Source organism: Lolium rigidum, chromosome 7 (assembly GCF_022539505.1).
Source record: "Lolium rigidum isolate FL_2022 chromosome 7, APGP_CSIRO_Lrig_0.1, whole genome shotgun sequence".
Taxonomy (NCBI): Eukaryota; Viridiplantae; Streptophyta; class Magnoliopsida; order Poales; family Poaceae; genus Lolium; species Lolium rigidum.
The window spans coordinates 53,790,835-53,806,369 of NC_061514.1; the positions used below are offsets into that span (position 1 = coordinate 53,790,835).

Genomic DNA, 15,535 nt, shown 5'->3' on the forward strand with positions numbered 1-15,535 from the left:
TGGACCAAATGCCTCATAACTGATGCAAATTAACTGAAACAACTGTTAAAAAAATCATGTAGTATGGTCATGAATTGAAAGCCAGAAATGAACAGCGATTTGACATCATTTCGACTCGCATATTGTGCTGTAAACACGCTCACCATGCCTATGTGTCGTCAAGCTATCAAAAGTTTGTACAATCTAGTTGAATCTAAAGCAGGCTTCCTAACCTGCAAAGTTTCACAATGCCTACAAAAATCTTATCAATGGTTTCTTAAATAATTGAAAAAGTATAGGGAGGCAATCTAAGCTACACCAAACATTGAATAAAATTTTGATGCTAGTGAAGAACAATGAACAACTTCAGGGCGCAAAAAGGAAAAAAAATAAAATCCTAAGAATTATTCCTTGAGGTATGTAGGATTAGTCGCATCAGGTTTAATTGGACAATGTAAATTTGCTTTTCCTAAATCATATGTGCGGCTGAGACAGAGCGGCGGCGCAGTCCATAGAAATCTAGCTTGCTTGATGAAAGCAAAATGTCCCTCGTAGGAAATTAAATCATATTTCGAAGTTATTAACACGCACCTTATCATCCTTAAAATGCACCTCTAAGAACATTGGTAAGCCAAGAACTAAATCCCCTGCACAAGAATACTATCCTGCAAAGCGAGAAAACTAACCCCACAAATTAAATCATATGCTCAAATAGAAAACTGAATGAACAAGATATTATGTTTAACATTTGCAATATTTGTTAAGCCACGAAAATCAAGGGGTTACAAAAAATTAGTGTGAGGGCGTTGATTGTAGAGAGGCAGCTAAGTGGAGGCGGTTAGCTGCTTAATATTTGCAGTAAGCCACACAGATATCTAGAGAGAGTCAGCCCCGATGGCTAAGATGAAGCAAATTTAACTGAGACCGTACCATCGATTTAGACCAACAAGATGTAGAAATCGCCTGATTGTTCTAGCAAGGCAGATTGGTGCGGGCTCCCCCTGCATGATATGGTCGATCGATTGACCTAGCAGTGGCGACCTAACCCATCTTGGATTGGGCACTGGAGGTGGCAGGGATCCTCCGCTGGTCGTGCGCCGGACTGCGGCATCTACGCACGATGCGCTTCTCTTTGGAGAGAACGCGGCGGCGGGAAAGGCGACACCGCGGGCTATGGAGGGTGGGGAAGCATCGTGGTGGCATCAGAAGGAGTGCATCATCTGTAGGGATGAGGATCCTGGGGGCTCATGACGTAATGGGGTGTACCAGGGGAAGGCGTTGATGTCGCAGCGGTAGGGGTGGGGCCAGTCCCAGCAGCGGTTTGGTCGGTTCCGTTGTGGAGTACGTGGGGAACGTGGGATGGGGAGCAGGCCCACGTAACTAAAATTGGTGACCAGCGGACACACGGTGGTGGAGCGGACTGACGGACAGTTTTACCAAAGCAAGGTACACCGTAGGATTCGTTAGTTGCGGTCAGGATCTTCTGGATCACCATCCTCTATCTCTTTTAATAGTAGTGGTGATGGATGGCTGCAAGTTACGTTCGGCAATTGCGGGATGTGGCGACCCGGAACACGTTCGGCTGCCGTAGATGTGCATGTATGTTACTCGGTTCGGCATGTAGCACGTACTTTGTCCTCTTGAGGGCTTTGAGGCCAAAAGGCACATGACCTTGTTGTAGCGAGAGCAACAGGTACCCAATGCGCACGAGGAAGTAAGCAATAATCACCCGGAGAAACTCGTTGCACTGACTGATCCAGCGGCAATCAAAAGGTGTTACCGGACCATACGAGCTACGTCTCTCCCACCGAGCGAAGATTGGTCTCGGCTTTCCGTCAGAATTATGACCACGCGTGCCCGCCTTGGATCCGGTCTACGGATCAGTGAGGTAGTAGGGTGCATGGTCGGCCGTGTATTTTCGCGTCGAAGTGTCGACCGGCCGGTGGTGGACTGGGCTGGTCTCGGCATGCAGTTCCGTGCCGTCCGGCGCGACAGACAGAGAACAACGGCAGCGCGCGCCGTTGAGTGAGCCAACGGTTTCCCCGCCGCCCACCTGACCTCGATCGCGATCGCGCTCCACCACCCCACCCGACCTCAACCTGACCCGACGAGACGCCGCCGCCGGGCATGCAAGGCAAAGCCATGGCGAATTTTCCCAGTAGCGCAGGCAGACGTGCGCGCACGGGTCACGCTTGCTCCACCCGCCTCCCTCGCGGTGGTGGAGTGGACGGGGCGAGCCGCGTGGCCCGCGGTGCGGTGCAGCGCGACGTGTTGGGACGTCGACGTGTGAGCCGATGTTGACGGGGTTGAAAAGAAATGGATGCGCTATGCCGCTATCTATCTTTCTTCTGCTTTGGAGGCCGCCGCAGCCGCAGCCGCACCGCGTCTTCCTTCCTTGCCTGACACGGCGGCGGCCGGCGCGCAGATTCGCTGGGGATTTGCGTGCGTACGTGGTGCATGTCATCGGTCGACGTGCGCCCACCCGGGACGAACGGACCGACGGGGACGGGCATGCGGTCGACGTTGCCCGCTGCCGGGTTCGGACGGTGACTGCGAAAGTACACAGCAGCGAGGAATTCGGCGTCGCTGTTCTCTACCCGGTGCCGGCGGTCTAGGTCGAGCTAGCACTGGTTAATTACGTCGCCTCGAAGGTTCGCCGTACTAGTCGTCGTTTATTAGCAGTGTATAATTTCTCCTGGGTCTTGGCAGGTCAACTTGTCACCGGACGGGAGGATGTTGACCCTGACAGTGAAAGTTGGGAGCTAAACTTCATAATCCATATTTATTTTAATATTTTTTCGAAACACGGTGCAGACGTAAGCGCTCAGCTCAGCTGCTTGGGTATCTACAAGGGCATTTCCAGCGGGCCGACGCAAAATAGACGCCCAAATTAACTGCATGTTGCGTCAGCCCGCGCACACCATACGAGTTGTGGTGACCGTTTACGTCGGGTATCCCTAGCGGTGCAGACATATTTTTGTCCCACTAACACTGCCAAGCTCGGTAATGGCGATTTAACATCCCGTCGAAGCATGCCGCTGACGATCACCATTCCCGCACGAGAGTGGTGGTTGCCACGTGCGTACAACAGATTGACGTGTTTTGCACGCGTGGAAAACGACCTGCAAGCAAACACCGTTTCCCGCTCCATCGTGGCTATATATGGTGGACGTCGGCGGGCGAGACGAGCACACCTCAACCTAACCCTAGTCTTCATCTATGGCCGAGCACAACCGCACCTGGGCTCGCACTGTTGAGATGGCCCGCCACGTCTACCTGGATGATGCGTACCTCGCCGCCCTCCGCGCGACGGAGGCGTTCGATGAGGAGCAGCTCGCCGCGGACGACCGTCAGACCGAGCAGCTGGTCGAGGAGGCGGCAGGGCATGCGTTCACCCTGACTCTAGAGTGTCAGCCGTCAGGGGCGGGCGGTGGCCATGACGGAACTCCAGGCGGAGCTCGTCGAGGGCTAGGGTTGGAGCTCGCGGCGGCGTGGTTGGAGATGGCGGCGGTCAGTGCCGCCCTTGCCTGGATGCAGATGCATTTTTTACCGCGCGGTCGTAAACGGTCGCGTTGCTCTGTTGGATTTCCCGTTAAGTAGATAAAAAATCACCATATTTTTCAAGTTTTTAGCAGAAAACTACTCTAAGACAAACAAGAAATAAAAACTAACAAATGGTACCCACCTGTAAGCCTAACGTATGTAGAAATCTGAGTAGAATTATAAGGATCCACATACCGAACCAATTAATGAATCCTTAAAGAATCAAGTATGTACTTCGTCCGATCTAAATTAATTAACTCTTTTTGTCTAAATATCTATGTAAAGTGGAGCTAATTACTACCTCCATACCGGATTAATGGACAATTACACATTTCGAGAAACAAGTTTAACTACAAATTTGGTCAATAAAATATGAGATATATGCCACAAAAATTATACCGTTGGATTCGTATTCAAAAAATATTTTCAATAATATAATGTTTGTGATATATATTTTATATTTTATTAACTAAATTAGTAGTCAAACTTGTTTCTCGAAATGCGTAATTGCCCATAAATCCGGTGTGAAGGTAGTAATTTGGACCGGAGGAGTATGAAAAATGTCATGTCGTCACTCCATGGCGTTGTAGCGCTTGGCTGCCCCATCCTCCCAACCCTTTCATGCCAGCGCTCCTGGCTGCCCTCCTTCCAAATTTTGAGTTGGTGCTTGTTTCCGCGCCTGCGAGGTTTGGGACCACACTCTCCATGTAGTTTCGCACCGCCGCCAACGCTCCTAGCGAGCGCCAAGACATCTGCGTCGGCACGCCCGGTCCAGGTGGCTGCCAATCGACGGCTCGGCCCTCAAAAGCCCATATCTGGCTCGAGAAGGCTCGGATCAAACCGCTCGGCCTCCAACTCCCAAGCCGACGCCACAGGGAGGCCTTGTTACCTGTCCCTAGCACAAGGGCCAGATGGCTGATGCACCAAGGGCACTCCACCCTAGCCAGGCTGACCCCAAGACGGGATCTTGCACCATTGTCCGCACCTCCACTCCCTCCTTACTGCTAGCTAGGCTGACAACAGCAGGTCGTTCTCGTGCTTCGTCGTGGTTCGGCGACATTCGCTGAGATCCCGCGGCGTCGACCGCTCCTCTTCACCACCTTGCAGCCCCACTGACGTCCCACCTCCGTGCAAAGGGGGCCCGTCGAGGGTGCGCATGCGCCACCCACCGCCTTTGACGGCTGGGGGTGCCACCTTTTGCTTGTAGGGTTGGGGGCTTGGGGCCTCGGGCCTCCGAATACGCTCGCGCTAGATTCCCAGGAGGGAATAATCAGAAAAAAAAACGGGCTTGATAAATTTGGTTATCAAATCGATGGTTTTATGCTAGTAGTATAGTCCTCTTCTTCCACTGCTTCCTCACCAAGCGTACATGCAAGTACAGGTGTTCCAACGAGACGGACCACAGACCAGCTCCACCAGTCTTGTTTTCTGGTTCGCGGCAACCAACCCTAGCCGCTCCCTGGCCGCGGTGGGTGCCGCGTTGCGTCACGCACGTACCCTCGCAACCGCAGATCTCGCTCCCACCGCCCGCGTCGCACACGTCCGCGCTTCACACCGCCCGTCCGCGCAGTGGCGGAGGAGCCATTCTGGCAAGCTGTGGCGTTTGCCATAGCTTAATTTGGCCAGGTCCCTGATTGAGCCAGGAATTATAGTTTATAAGTCAAAGATTGACACCTTTTTTTATTGATTGTTCATCAGTTTGCCATACCAAATTTTTTGTTTGTCCTCCGCCACTGCGTCCGCGTCGCGCTGCTCCCGGATCGCGCTACTGCTTGCTCCCACCGATACGGCGGTGCGGCGTCCACATGTCAGCGCGCCGAGCCGGCCAGGTAGGGACGCACGCGACCTCGCGCGGTGGCGGACGGGGGATTCCTCGTTCCACACGCGTGTGCGTGTGCGTGTGCGCGGCGCAGCCGGTGGCGCGCACCTCGCAATCGCAAGTGGAAATCCGGCTATCCGGTCTCGGCTTATTCTAATCGCGGATCGCGGCGGCCGGCGCGTCGCGGGGCCCTCGGCGGCGCGACGACGTCTCGCCTCGGGTTTTCTTTTCTTTTCTATGCTTTTCCCGCGCGCGCTTGTCCGGTCGCTCGCGGACTCGATTCGCTTTTGCCTGACCGCGGCCTTTGCGTGCGCCGACAGCTCTCTTTTTATACTGCACCCGACGACGCCCGGTTTCCCTCTTCTCCCTGACTGTGCTATGAGATCAGCGTGCTAAGCTAAGCTACCGACCGAATCGCATCGATTCAACATCGTTGTAAAGCTTGCACAACGTTTGGTTTCCATGGCACGCGAGGAATCTAATCACCCCTGCGCGGTGCGATCGAGTGTCCAGAGTTCAAGATCAGGGGCTTCAGAGTGAAGAGCTCGAATTTGAATTTCAGCGGCCTGAGTTGATAGATTTTAGGTGAGTATATACTCTCTTTAGGGGATAATATAGATTCTCGCTTGCTATCGGCAATTTTAGGTGAGTAGCACGAAGCAGCCCAGTAGCAATCGAATGATGAGAAGAAGGCCAGCTACTACCTACGAACGAATCAATTCTTATTAATCCACGGCTAACCAACTACAGTTAGCAGCAGATTATTTTATCTGCCAGCACCAAACAGCGGCGCCGCCGGCGACACAAGGTGGGCAGCTGCACGGAAACAGGGTAGGCAGAGCGAGTCAGGCAGCCGGTGGCACCGTCACGTAGGCCTGTAAGTGGTGGCGGGTTGACCACGGGGCCGCCAGCCCAAGCCACACAAATCGGTAAAGTGAACACCCCCGGGCACGTGCACAAAGTTCACGGACAGAAGCGGCCTGTCCGCTACTGCCGCCGGGCCGCTTTGCTACCAGGTGCGGAAATACCTGCCGTCGCCGTGCACCCCTCCGGTGGCGGACTGGCTGCCTCCCTCTCTGGTCCATGCCTTGACGATGGAGCAAGTCACCAGCAGACTAGGCCTCCAGCGATTGGAGTGGAAATCTACTGCTCCGTTTTTTCTTCTTTAATTTTCCCCTCCGATTTGCGCTCAGACGAGATCCAGCGAGAGAACATTTGAAGCCGCCGGCTTCCGGCGAGATCCAACGAGACCGGCTCGCGTCCGGCGAGGTCCGTGGGGGAGGAGCAGGTCGGCTGCCAGGTCCTTCTCACTGCCGATGAGCCGGCGGCGAGAGGTTCGTCGCGCCGCCATCAACCGCGGCCGCCCGCCCAAGTCGTGCACTTGCCGTGCGTAGAGGCCGCCCCGGCGCCGCCCGTACTACATCGCCGCCGTCGTCCTTGATGATTCGCTGCGGCAGCAGATGGTAGGTCCACCAGCGTGTGCATCCCCCTCGCATCTGGGGAGAAGAACGGGACTAATTGATGTTTCCTGTGTACGTTGGTGGGATTAAGGTGGAAGAGTGGACGCTGCCTGATCTCAAGAAAATAAACGCGCACAAAGCGGCGTCCCGCCTGACTCAAGCGGAAAGAAGTGACCAGCTAGTGGGCACCCACGGGCAGGCCCACTTACAGGCTGACCGTCACGTTCCCCACGCGCCGGTGGCGTGCGCGGCGCCCTGCAGCCCAGCTGCCTCCGCTCCACAGCTTCCGCCGCGTGATGGCCGGCCGGCCGGCGGTAAAGCAAAGGTCACGCCTGCCTGCTCCGCGCTAAACAAAAACACGGCTGCTTTCCGTCTACTCCTTCCTCCTCCCACCACGCGCGCGGCCACCCGGCGACACACGATTGCGCGCGCGCGCGACCACCAACCGGAAACTGAGCGGAGACGCCAGCTCTGCAACAAATGCCGCGAGAAGTTGATTCAGATAACAGGATTCCGCGTTACTTTGAAAAAATAACCATAAATTGGGTAAAACCAGCTGGGCATAATCTGGGTCAACAAAAATGCACATTATGTACACCTTGGAGCTACATGCAGGGCTACTTGCTAGTACTACCTCCTGAAAAGCGAGTCTTAACTTGAGCCGCAGCAAGCTCTCACGTCGTGTCACCTCCAGTGCCCACCCTGGTTCTCGCCATCGTCCGCTCCCTCTACGGAGTCTAATGTATCCTGCATAGCATCAGACGTGAACCGTGTCAGTTTGTTGCCCCCGGCCAGAAGGTGGCATGGGCTGAGTTCAGCAGCAACAATGGCAACCTGGAATCGGAGGTCATGCAGCTAGAATTCAAACTTCTGGCTTACTAACGGACATCAACCCAGCATGAAAAAGATAAAGACGGAACAAGAGCAGAAGACAGTAATTGCACCCAGGCCCAGCAACTGACAAGTCAATGGCAAGAAATGAAGCAAATATCATACTCCCTCCTTCCCAAAAAACATCTCTTAGAATTTGGATGTATCTAGACACTATTGGAGGGAGTGTTTGGTATTTCTCAGTCGGCCAAGTTGCACATGATTAGGCCTCAATGTGAAATCTTATTGCAGGAGTGGGAATAGCCTTTATCTGGTTTACTGATTTTGGCCAATGCCCAGTTTCGATATAATTCAGACCACCTAAGAGCTTGCCCGTCGATGGCCAGAGCAGGATTGGAAATAGCCTAATTCTGCACTTTGTTTAGTTATTCGGACACACAGACCTACAAGTCAACAACCGCCAATCAACCTAACAAAGACCATGATAGCAGAGGACTGAGCACCGGTTTTTTTTATGTATACATAATGCCACAATCACCAGCGATAAACAAAAACAGGTTTAACCACAGCTTCTTCCTAGCGAATAGGAGAACTAAACCAACCAGGTGTGCACAAAAAGCACACCTGGATTCGATCTTTACCGGCTGGAACCCACTTTCTTCAAATATAAGAGGGGCCAGTAAAGTTTGCTATTACCTGTCGTGCAAGCTGGCATTGCTTGTCCCTTGCAGCAGCCACCACTGGTCTCTTACCACCCTGAAAATGGATGCGTCAGAAATGACAAATATATGTATCAACCCCCTGGTGAATGAGTGAAAGAGCCAGCTGTTTTTAGCTTACGGCGGGAACACCACGTGATGAGGACATGCTGCGCATGTTTTGCTCCAAGGACAGAAACTTCTTCTCCCAAGTCTCGTTTAGTCCTTGTAGAGCTTGATTAATCATCTGCTGCACCTGGTCCTGCGTGAATCTTGGCTGTTGTCCCTGGTTGTTCAAACAATATGGGGAGGACTTTGACGACGAATCAGTCTGGGCCTTCTTGCTGACAGCAGGAGTATCATAGTGCCTCCAACGCTTCGAGCTCCCCACCTGCTCTTGCACAGGATGGGGGCCTAGCGGAGTATCACTGGCCTCCTCGGTATCCTGATATGTCACATCCTGACAAGCAGAACAACCGAATCATCAATACATTCTGAAAACGTCAGCAACCTAAAATTGCCTTTGTAGTTCTTACCTGCTGACGTGTTATTGTACTTCGTGAGCCTTCAGCATCACACGGGTGGCTTCCTGCATTCCGGTTCTTCCTTTTTTGGTAAGAAACCTTCATAAATTCATCTTTGGCCCAGTGGTCACACAGCATTTCCCACCATATGGGTTGCAGCCAGTCAGGGACAAATGGTTTCCAACTCCGCGGATCATCATGCTCCGACAACACAACAGACTCATCTCCCAGTCGTACCTCTGTACCATCTCCCTTTTCTAATGCCATTTCTCCATTGGCCCTACCAACTGTTGAAGAATTTTTGGACCTCTTTGCTGCCAACTCCTCTCTAATCCTTTGCTTCTCATAGCAAAAGAGGTTAACTAACTGCCTAATTGCTTTGCGCTCAAAGATCTTTAGGCACTCTTCTTCCTGGCCAGGGGACCACTTGTAGCGTTTCTGCAGTATTCAAAATCACAGGCAATCATCATTTACAAATCTCCCTGTGAGCAAAAGATAGTCTGAGATGCCCTGAAAAGTTTACTCACAAGGAATTCATCCAACACGGTAGCCCTTACATCTGGAGGATATTGGTGCCAATAGTGAACCACTACCTCGCAAGATCTTCCATCGCTATCCACTGAAATACAGGTCCCAGGATAGTTCTGCTTGATAAGAAGGGAGAGCGTAGTTACTACCTTAGGACCTGGTGGGTGCACACTCCAGCTGCAGGTTAGAGAACGCGCAGATGAAAAATTAGAATGCATCAGTCGACCATCGATAAGCATAAAAGCAGGGGAGATACTTACTCTGTACCATTGGGCGTCAGCACAGGCCTATCAGCTTCAATGCGTGGCTCCATTAGCAGAGTAGGGGGACGCCCTCTGCGCTTTTTGGATGACTTGCTAAGAGATCCTGATTGCATATCATCACATTGTGCATCCTGAAATTGCCCAATATCAGACTACCGAAATCATGAAGATTTCCACAAAAAAGTGCGACTCTTAGTTTCTCATTAAGAAGAACACCTCTTGCAAAAGTAACATCCTTTGGGTCTTTCCACTAGAAAATCTATTGACAATTGAAGGGATTCCATTTGCAAAGCAATTAACCTAGCATGAAAATATTAACACCAAAACAAAGGAAAGCTAAACTACAGATGATTCATGTCAATGCTTCTTAACCAACAAAAAGGTTTTCAAGCCAGAATCACAAGTACAAACCAGCAGCAGAAATCCTTCAGATGTGACAATTATAAACGGCAAATGCAAAAGACATTGGCAGGACTTTCGAATAGTGGCATAAAGGTCACACGTGACACTATGCATTGCTGTCAGACGAACACTGGACAGCATATAACACTTCTGACCTTGCAATCTTGCATTGAAAACTAAGTTCAGTAAAGAAGGGGCAAGGAGAGGGACCTGGGAGTAGATGGCGGTTCGTGGTTCGTGCTGCGGCGTTGTTGGACTGCTGCACTGAAGTGGTAGCTCTGCAAGAGTGGGAGGCACATGTTAGCGATTTACAGCTCTCAACAGAGATGACCAAATAGGTTTAAGAGAGAGACTGACTTTCAAGTGAAGAAAGCGAGGCGATGGTGGGCAAAGTAGTGGCAGCTGGAACTGGCAACATGGCGGCAAGGCGGCTGCATGAAGCAGCCAAGTTCATCTGACTGCCATGATCTGCAAACTTCTTGCTGTGAGGCTTGACTTGTACCTGCTCTGAGTAGTTCTTGCCATTGCAAGCTGCTTCTGCCACTTGTCCATCCATATGATTTTGATTCTCAGATGGATTCAAACATACCTCATCATCACTTTTATTAAGCTGGTCAATCTCATTAAAGCTCTTTTGAGGAATCTCATGCTCATGCCATGAATTGGAGCTGGAATTAAGAAGCACCCACCTAGTTTCTGGAGAATAAGTTTTACTGTAGCAGTGTGGAAACTGCTCAGCTTGTAGCGCACCATGACTCAAAGTGGGTGCTGGAGTTACATCAATGTTATCTAGCTCAATGGAGCCAGATTGAGGACATTGGTACCGGGTCGGTGAACTAGAAGCAGGATCAGCAATAGTACTGTCAATCTGTGGATCTTCTGAATGATTTTGAAGTGGGGAAGCATCTAACCTCTGGATAGGCTCAATATCAATAAAGTCTGGTGACCCCTTCGATAGGCGCTTACTGCGCCTAAGATGAGACCACTCATTTGGATCATTCATCAAATTTCTGTTTTTCCTCCTACGATTTCCTTTAGTATTCTCCGTGCTCTTTTTATTTTTGATTGATGGTTTGCAGGCAGAATCTACCTTTTCCTGATCCGCCTGAATTTCGTCACTAGGAATTTCACATGATTGCTGCTCATGGACAACTCGATGCCGAGAAGTTATCTGCTCATGCTCCATAACACTAGGAGCAGCCACATGTTCAGCTGCCTGCTTGTTGTGCATTGAAATTGTGTCATAGGGAAACCCTCCTTTCTGGTTTGCATCAACTGAAGACTTTGCGGCTATTACTTGTGCCTGTGATGCACTGACAGCCTGGTTAAGCTGAACTGTGTCACTAGGAATTTCACCTGCTTGCTGCTCATGGACAACTGGATGCTGAGAAGTAATCTGCTCATGCTCCATAGCACTAGGAGCAGCCACATGTTCAGTTCCCTGCTTGTTGTGCATTGGAATCGTGTCATGGGGAAACCCTCCTTCTGTCTGGCTTGCATGAACTGAAGACTCTTTGGGTATTACTTGTGCCTGTGATGCGCGGACAACCTGGTTAGACTGAACTGTGTCACTGAGAATTCCACCTGCTTGCTGCTCATGGACAACTGGATGCTGAGAAGTTATCTGCTTATGCTCCATAGCACTAGGAGCAGCTACATGTTCAGTTGCCTGCTTGTTGTGCACTGAAATCACGTCATGGGGAAACCCTCCTTCTGTCTGGTTTGCGCGAACTGAAGACTTTGTGGGTATTACTTGTGCCTGTGATGCTCGGACAACCTGGTTAAGATGCTCTTCCTGTACATTTCCTTCTTGCCAAGATTTTGGACCAAATACAAATCTATATTTCTTCTTGCCAGGCATGACGATAGTTCTTTGGACTGGTTCAGTATGTGACTTCTCCCTATGGACTAAAGGATTAAGAGACTCATTTTGTAGCATCCCTATTGCATCAGCTTGTGTCCTCGAGTCAGCTCTGAATGAGCTGAAGGACTCCTCTCTAAAATATCGCTTTGGATGTTGTCCATGAGACTGCTCTGAGCGAATGGGCTTTTCAACAATTCCTGCACGAGCTGATTGATTCAAAGGCCCATGCTGCACGTGCTGAACATTATGGGTCAACAAAGAGAAAAAAAATGAACAATTTATACAATGTATGATATACTCCCTCTGCTCACACAAAGTGTCACCATGGTAAGTGCAGCCAAATTTTGTGAACAACATCTTAACAAAAATTGGTTGGCCACATGGCAATTGTATAAATTTATTGTAAAGACATGTTTATAACGGGCACAAATCCCAACTGAAGCATCCAACGACGATAGCGAATGGACCTATGGCTCAGTGGATCCAAGACATGTTTTACTGTTCATAATCTTGATATTTTGTAGGCTTCGCAAATATATCCTAATAAAACTAATGGTTCAAATTGCATGACAAAAAGTTTAAAAGGGTAAAAATAACGCTTTTTCCATGGTTGGAAGTAGTAATATTATGAGTCACTTTGATGGTCAACAAGTTTATATTTGGCACCACAGTAGGGATCTTCGTATAACTAGTGTGAGGGGGCAAATAGAACCCTTGCCACATGCTTGCACTGCCAACGAACACTGAGCAAGACACCTCTTCTCCTTGCAACTAGTCGGCAAGTCAGTGCTTCAACCATCCAGTGACTTGTAAGCATAGGTTTTTAGAACGAAGAACTGAACAAGAAATATCCAAAGTAATGAGGCTGTCAAAGTTTAAAGCTAAAGCCCATATTCCATAACCATGCTGATTTCAGCAAATATAAGTTTTTCTTGTAACTCACTAAAAATCGCCAATCAGCACCAATCTTGAGCTATCTTAAGCACTTCCTGCACTTTTATCACTGTCTTAAGCTCTTTGTGGATCGAGATTAACCGAACTTGCTTATTTATTGACTGAATCAAATACTGCTGACATTCCAATTCATTGGAAGTAGAAAAATCAAATGCTGAGTTATGTTTCAATGAAAACCAGGAACATAGCCTTTGGTCCAAAAGGACCACACATTCTCAACATCGCAGGTAATCCTTAACCTTGTACTTCTGTTCCTAGCCGAACAAGAGAAAAATGCAGACTGCTAGGACTATAGTGAGAAGCCAGAGACCCTACATTAACCACTTCTTACTGAACCAAGCTATCGAAAAGTAAAGCCAAACATCCTAGCCTGAAATTCCTGGCCTGATTTAACCTCACTGTTAAGTGTTTTTTTGAAGGAACACAGTCAAGAATTATTAGAGAAAGTCACATATGTACAATAACTATATAACCATGACACAAATATTAGGCCTTCTGGTGGCAGTGCTTCTAGTTCTAGTAGCATTTTCAAGCTAATTTAACCTCACAAGTTAGCATCCTAGCAACAATTACCATACCACTTAGTGAATTGGCCGGCGGTTTGTCGCCCTAAGGAAGCCGGGGGGCTAGGCCCTCTCAACTCCAGGAAAATGAACGTCGCGCTCATGCTTAAGTGGGTTTGGAAACTTTACCAGGGGGATAATGCCCTCTGGGCGCAGATCCTTCGTGCCAAGTATAACTCGGCTACTGATATTTTCGCTGGATCAGGGGTGGGTGGCTCACCCTTTTGGAAAAGTTTGCATAAAATTAAGCACTTCTTCAAACTTGGCGCTAAGCATTCGGTGTTTGATGGGCGTAGAACCATGTTCTGGCTCGACCTTTGGGTGGGTCGTCGCCCGCTCAGGGATTCCTTCCCCAACTTGTTCAACATTTGTGACAATCCTCAGCTTCTTGTTGCCGCTGCTTGTGCGGAACCCTCGAGACTCAGGTTCTGGAGATCCTTCAACCCCGCTACTCGCCAGGAATGGGAGGAACTGCAGCTCATCATTGATCAGATCAATCTTTGTCCTGGGGAGGACAAGGTTGTCTGGAATTTGGAACCTTCGGGCTGCTATTCGGTTGCTTCCATGTACAAAAAGCTCTCTGAGGGTGCCTCGGTCGCTTATGCTAGGGACATTTGGGAGGCCAGGCTACCGCTTAAGATTAGGATTTTCACCTGGCAACTAGTTCTTGACCGTCTACCCTCCAGCCTTTTGATTGCTTCAAGACATGGCCCTGCCACCGGGCGATGTGCACTTTGCAACAGCCCCGAAAACACCGACCGTATCTTCTTTTCCTGTTCGCTTGCCAGGTTTATGTGGAGTGTGGTTAGACAGCTGTTAGAATGTCGCTGGTCCCCTACTTCCTTTGCTCAGTTTTATGCTATTGCCTCTAGCTTTTCGGGTCGCCCACGGCGACTAATTTGGACTTTTTTTGTGGCCCAGAGCTGGGCGCTTTGGAATGTTCGCAATAAGCATGTTTTTGAATCAAGGGTGATTTCGAAACCTGCTAATCTTCTTTATAAAACCATTGTCATTTTGCAGCTGTGGACGCCGCTCGCAAAACAGCAAGACAGACCAAACCTGCTGGAGCTGACAAGGCAACTAAAGCTTATTCACGCGGACTTGGTGGCAAGTGAGGCTGGCGGCGCTGGCTAGCGATCTCGTGACCCAACTTCTTCCAGGGGTGGCTTCTATGGCGCGGCGACATTGCGTGCTCTTCGTGTTGCATGTCCTTTACTTTGTTTCTTTGTCTCCGCTTGTTTTTGTTGGCTAAGCTGTATGCCGCAGCGCTGTAACCGTACTTTGTTTCAAACCTAAGGGCTTTATTAATTTAAAGTCGGGCACTAGATGCCTTTTATCTAAAAAAAAACAATTACCATATCTGCGCTTCCCGGAGGCACCAACCTGAGCAACAATGCGTGGCAATGGAATCCCTGTAAAGCAAACGAATGCGAGCAGTACCTGTCTGTGATACGGCAGCCGGGTGGAAGAGATTGGGACGGCCGCAGGTGTGGTCACGACTGGAATGGCGGCAAGAGGGGAGGAGGCGAGCTCGGCGCCGCAGAGCGGGCAGGCGAAACGCCCTGGGCCGTGCGGCACGCTGAGCACAGATCCGCATCCACTGCAAGTTACTCTCGCAGGTGCCACTGGCGCGGGGGGCGCGGCGTAGGGGGCTACCCGGCCAGGAAGCGGGAGCGCTCGGCGAGGACGCGGTGGCATGAGCTCCGGTGGGAGCGATTGGGCCATGCCGCAGTCGGGGCAGGCGAACTCCGTGAGTCCATGCTCCACCTCCAGAGTCTCGCCGCAGCCAGCACACCGCACCTCGAGGATAACCGGCGGCGCCGCCATGTGGGAGGATGGGGCGGGGCGACTGCAGAATGGTAGGGTTCTAGTTTCCCTCACTCTTTAGCTGTGAGCTGGTTAACGGGTGGGTGATTATGCCGGCAGCTATGAACGGAGCCAAATAGTTCTTTTCGAAAATTTGCTACATTCAATTCAAACAGTTTCAACAAACGCAGAATGTAGCGTATCATCTCTCACTGCCGGCATTCATTTCCTTGGCTAATGAGATGGGATATGCACGAATTATTTTTTGTTTGTGGTTGATGTTGCCGTTTATAATGGTATC

General features: G+C 50.3%; 1 protein-coding gene across 1 annotated transcript; it reads right to left on the reverse strand.

Annotated features, from left to right (window-relative positions):
• Positions 1–7,367: 7,367 nt before the first annotated feature.
• On the reverse strand, positions 7,368–15,255 carry LOC124671367. The gene is made up of 9 exons (XM_047207744.1): positions 14,869–15,255; positions 10,405–12,148; positions 10,258–10,325; positions 9,643–9,776; positions 9,382–9,559; positions 8,867–9,292; positions 8,473–8,790; positions 8,329–8,388; positions 7,368–7,548 (listed from the first exon to the last, which is right to left on the reverse strand). The coding sequence occupies exons 1-9, from the start codon at positions 15,253–15,255 to the stop codon at positions 7,486–7,488; spliced, it is 3,378 nt and encodes a 1,125-aa protein (XP_047063700.1). The 3' UTR covers positions 7,368–7,485.
• Between the last annotated feature and the right edge of the window lie 280 nt (positions 15,256–15,535).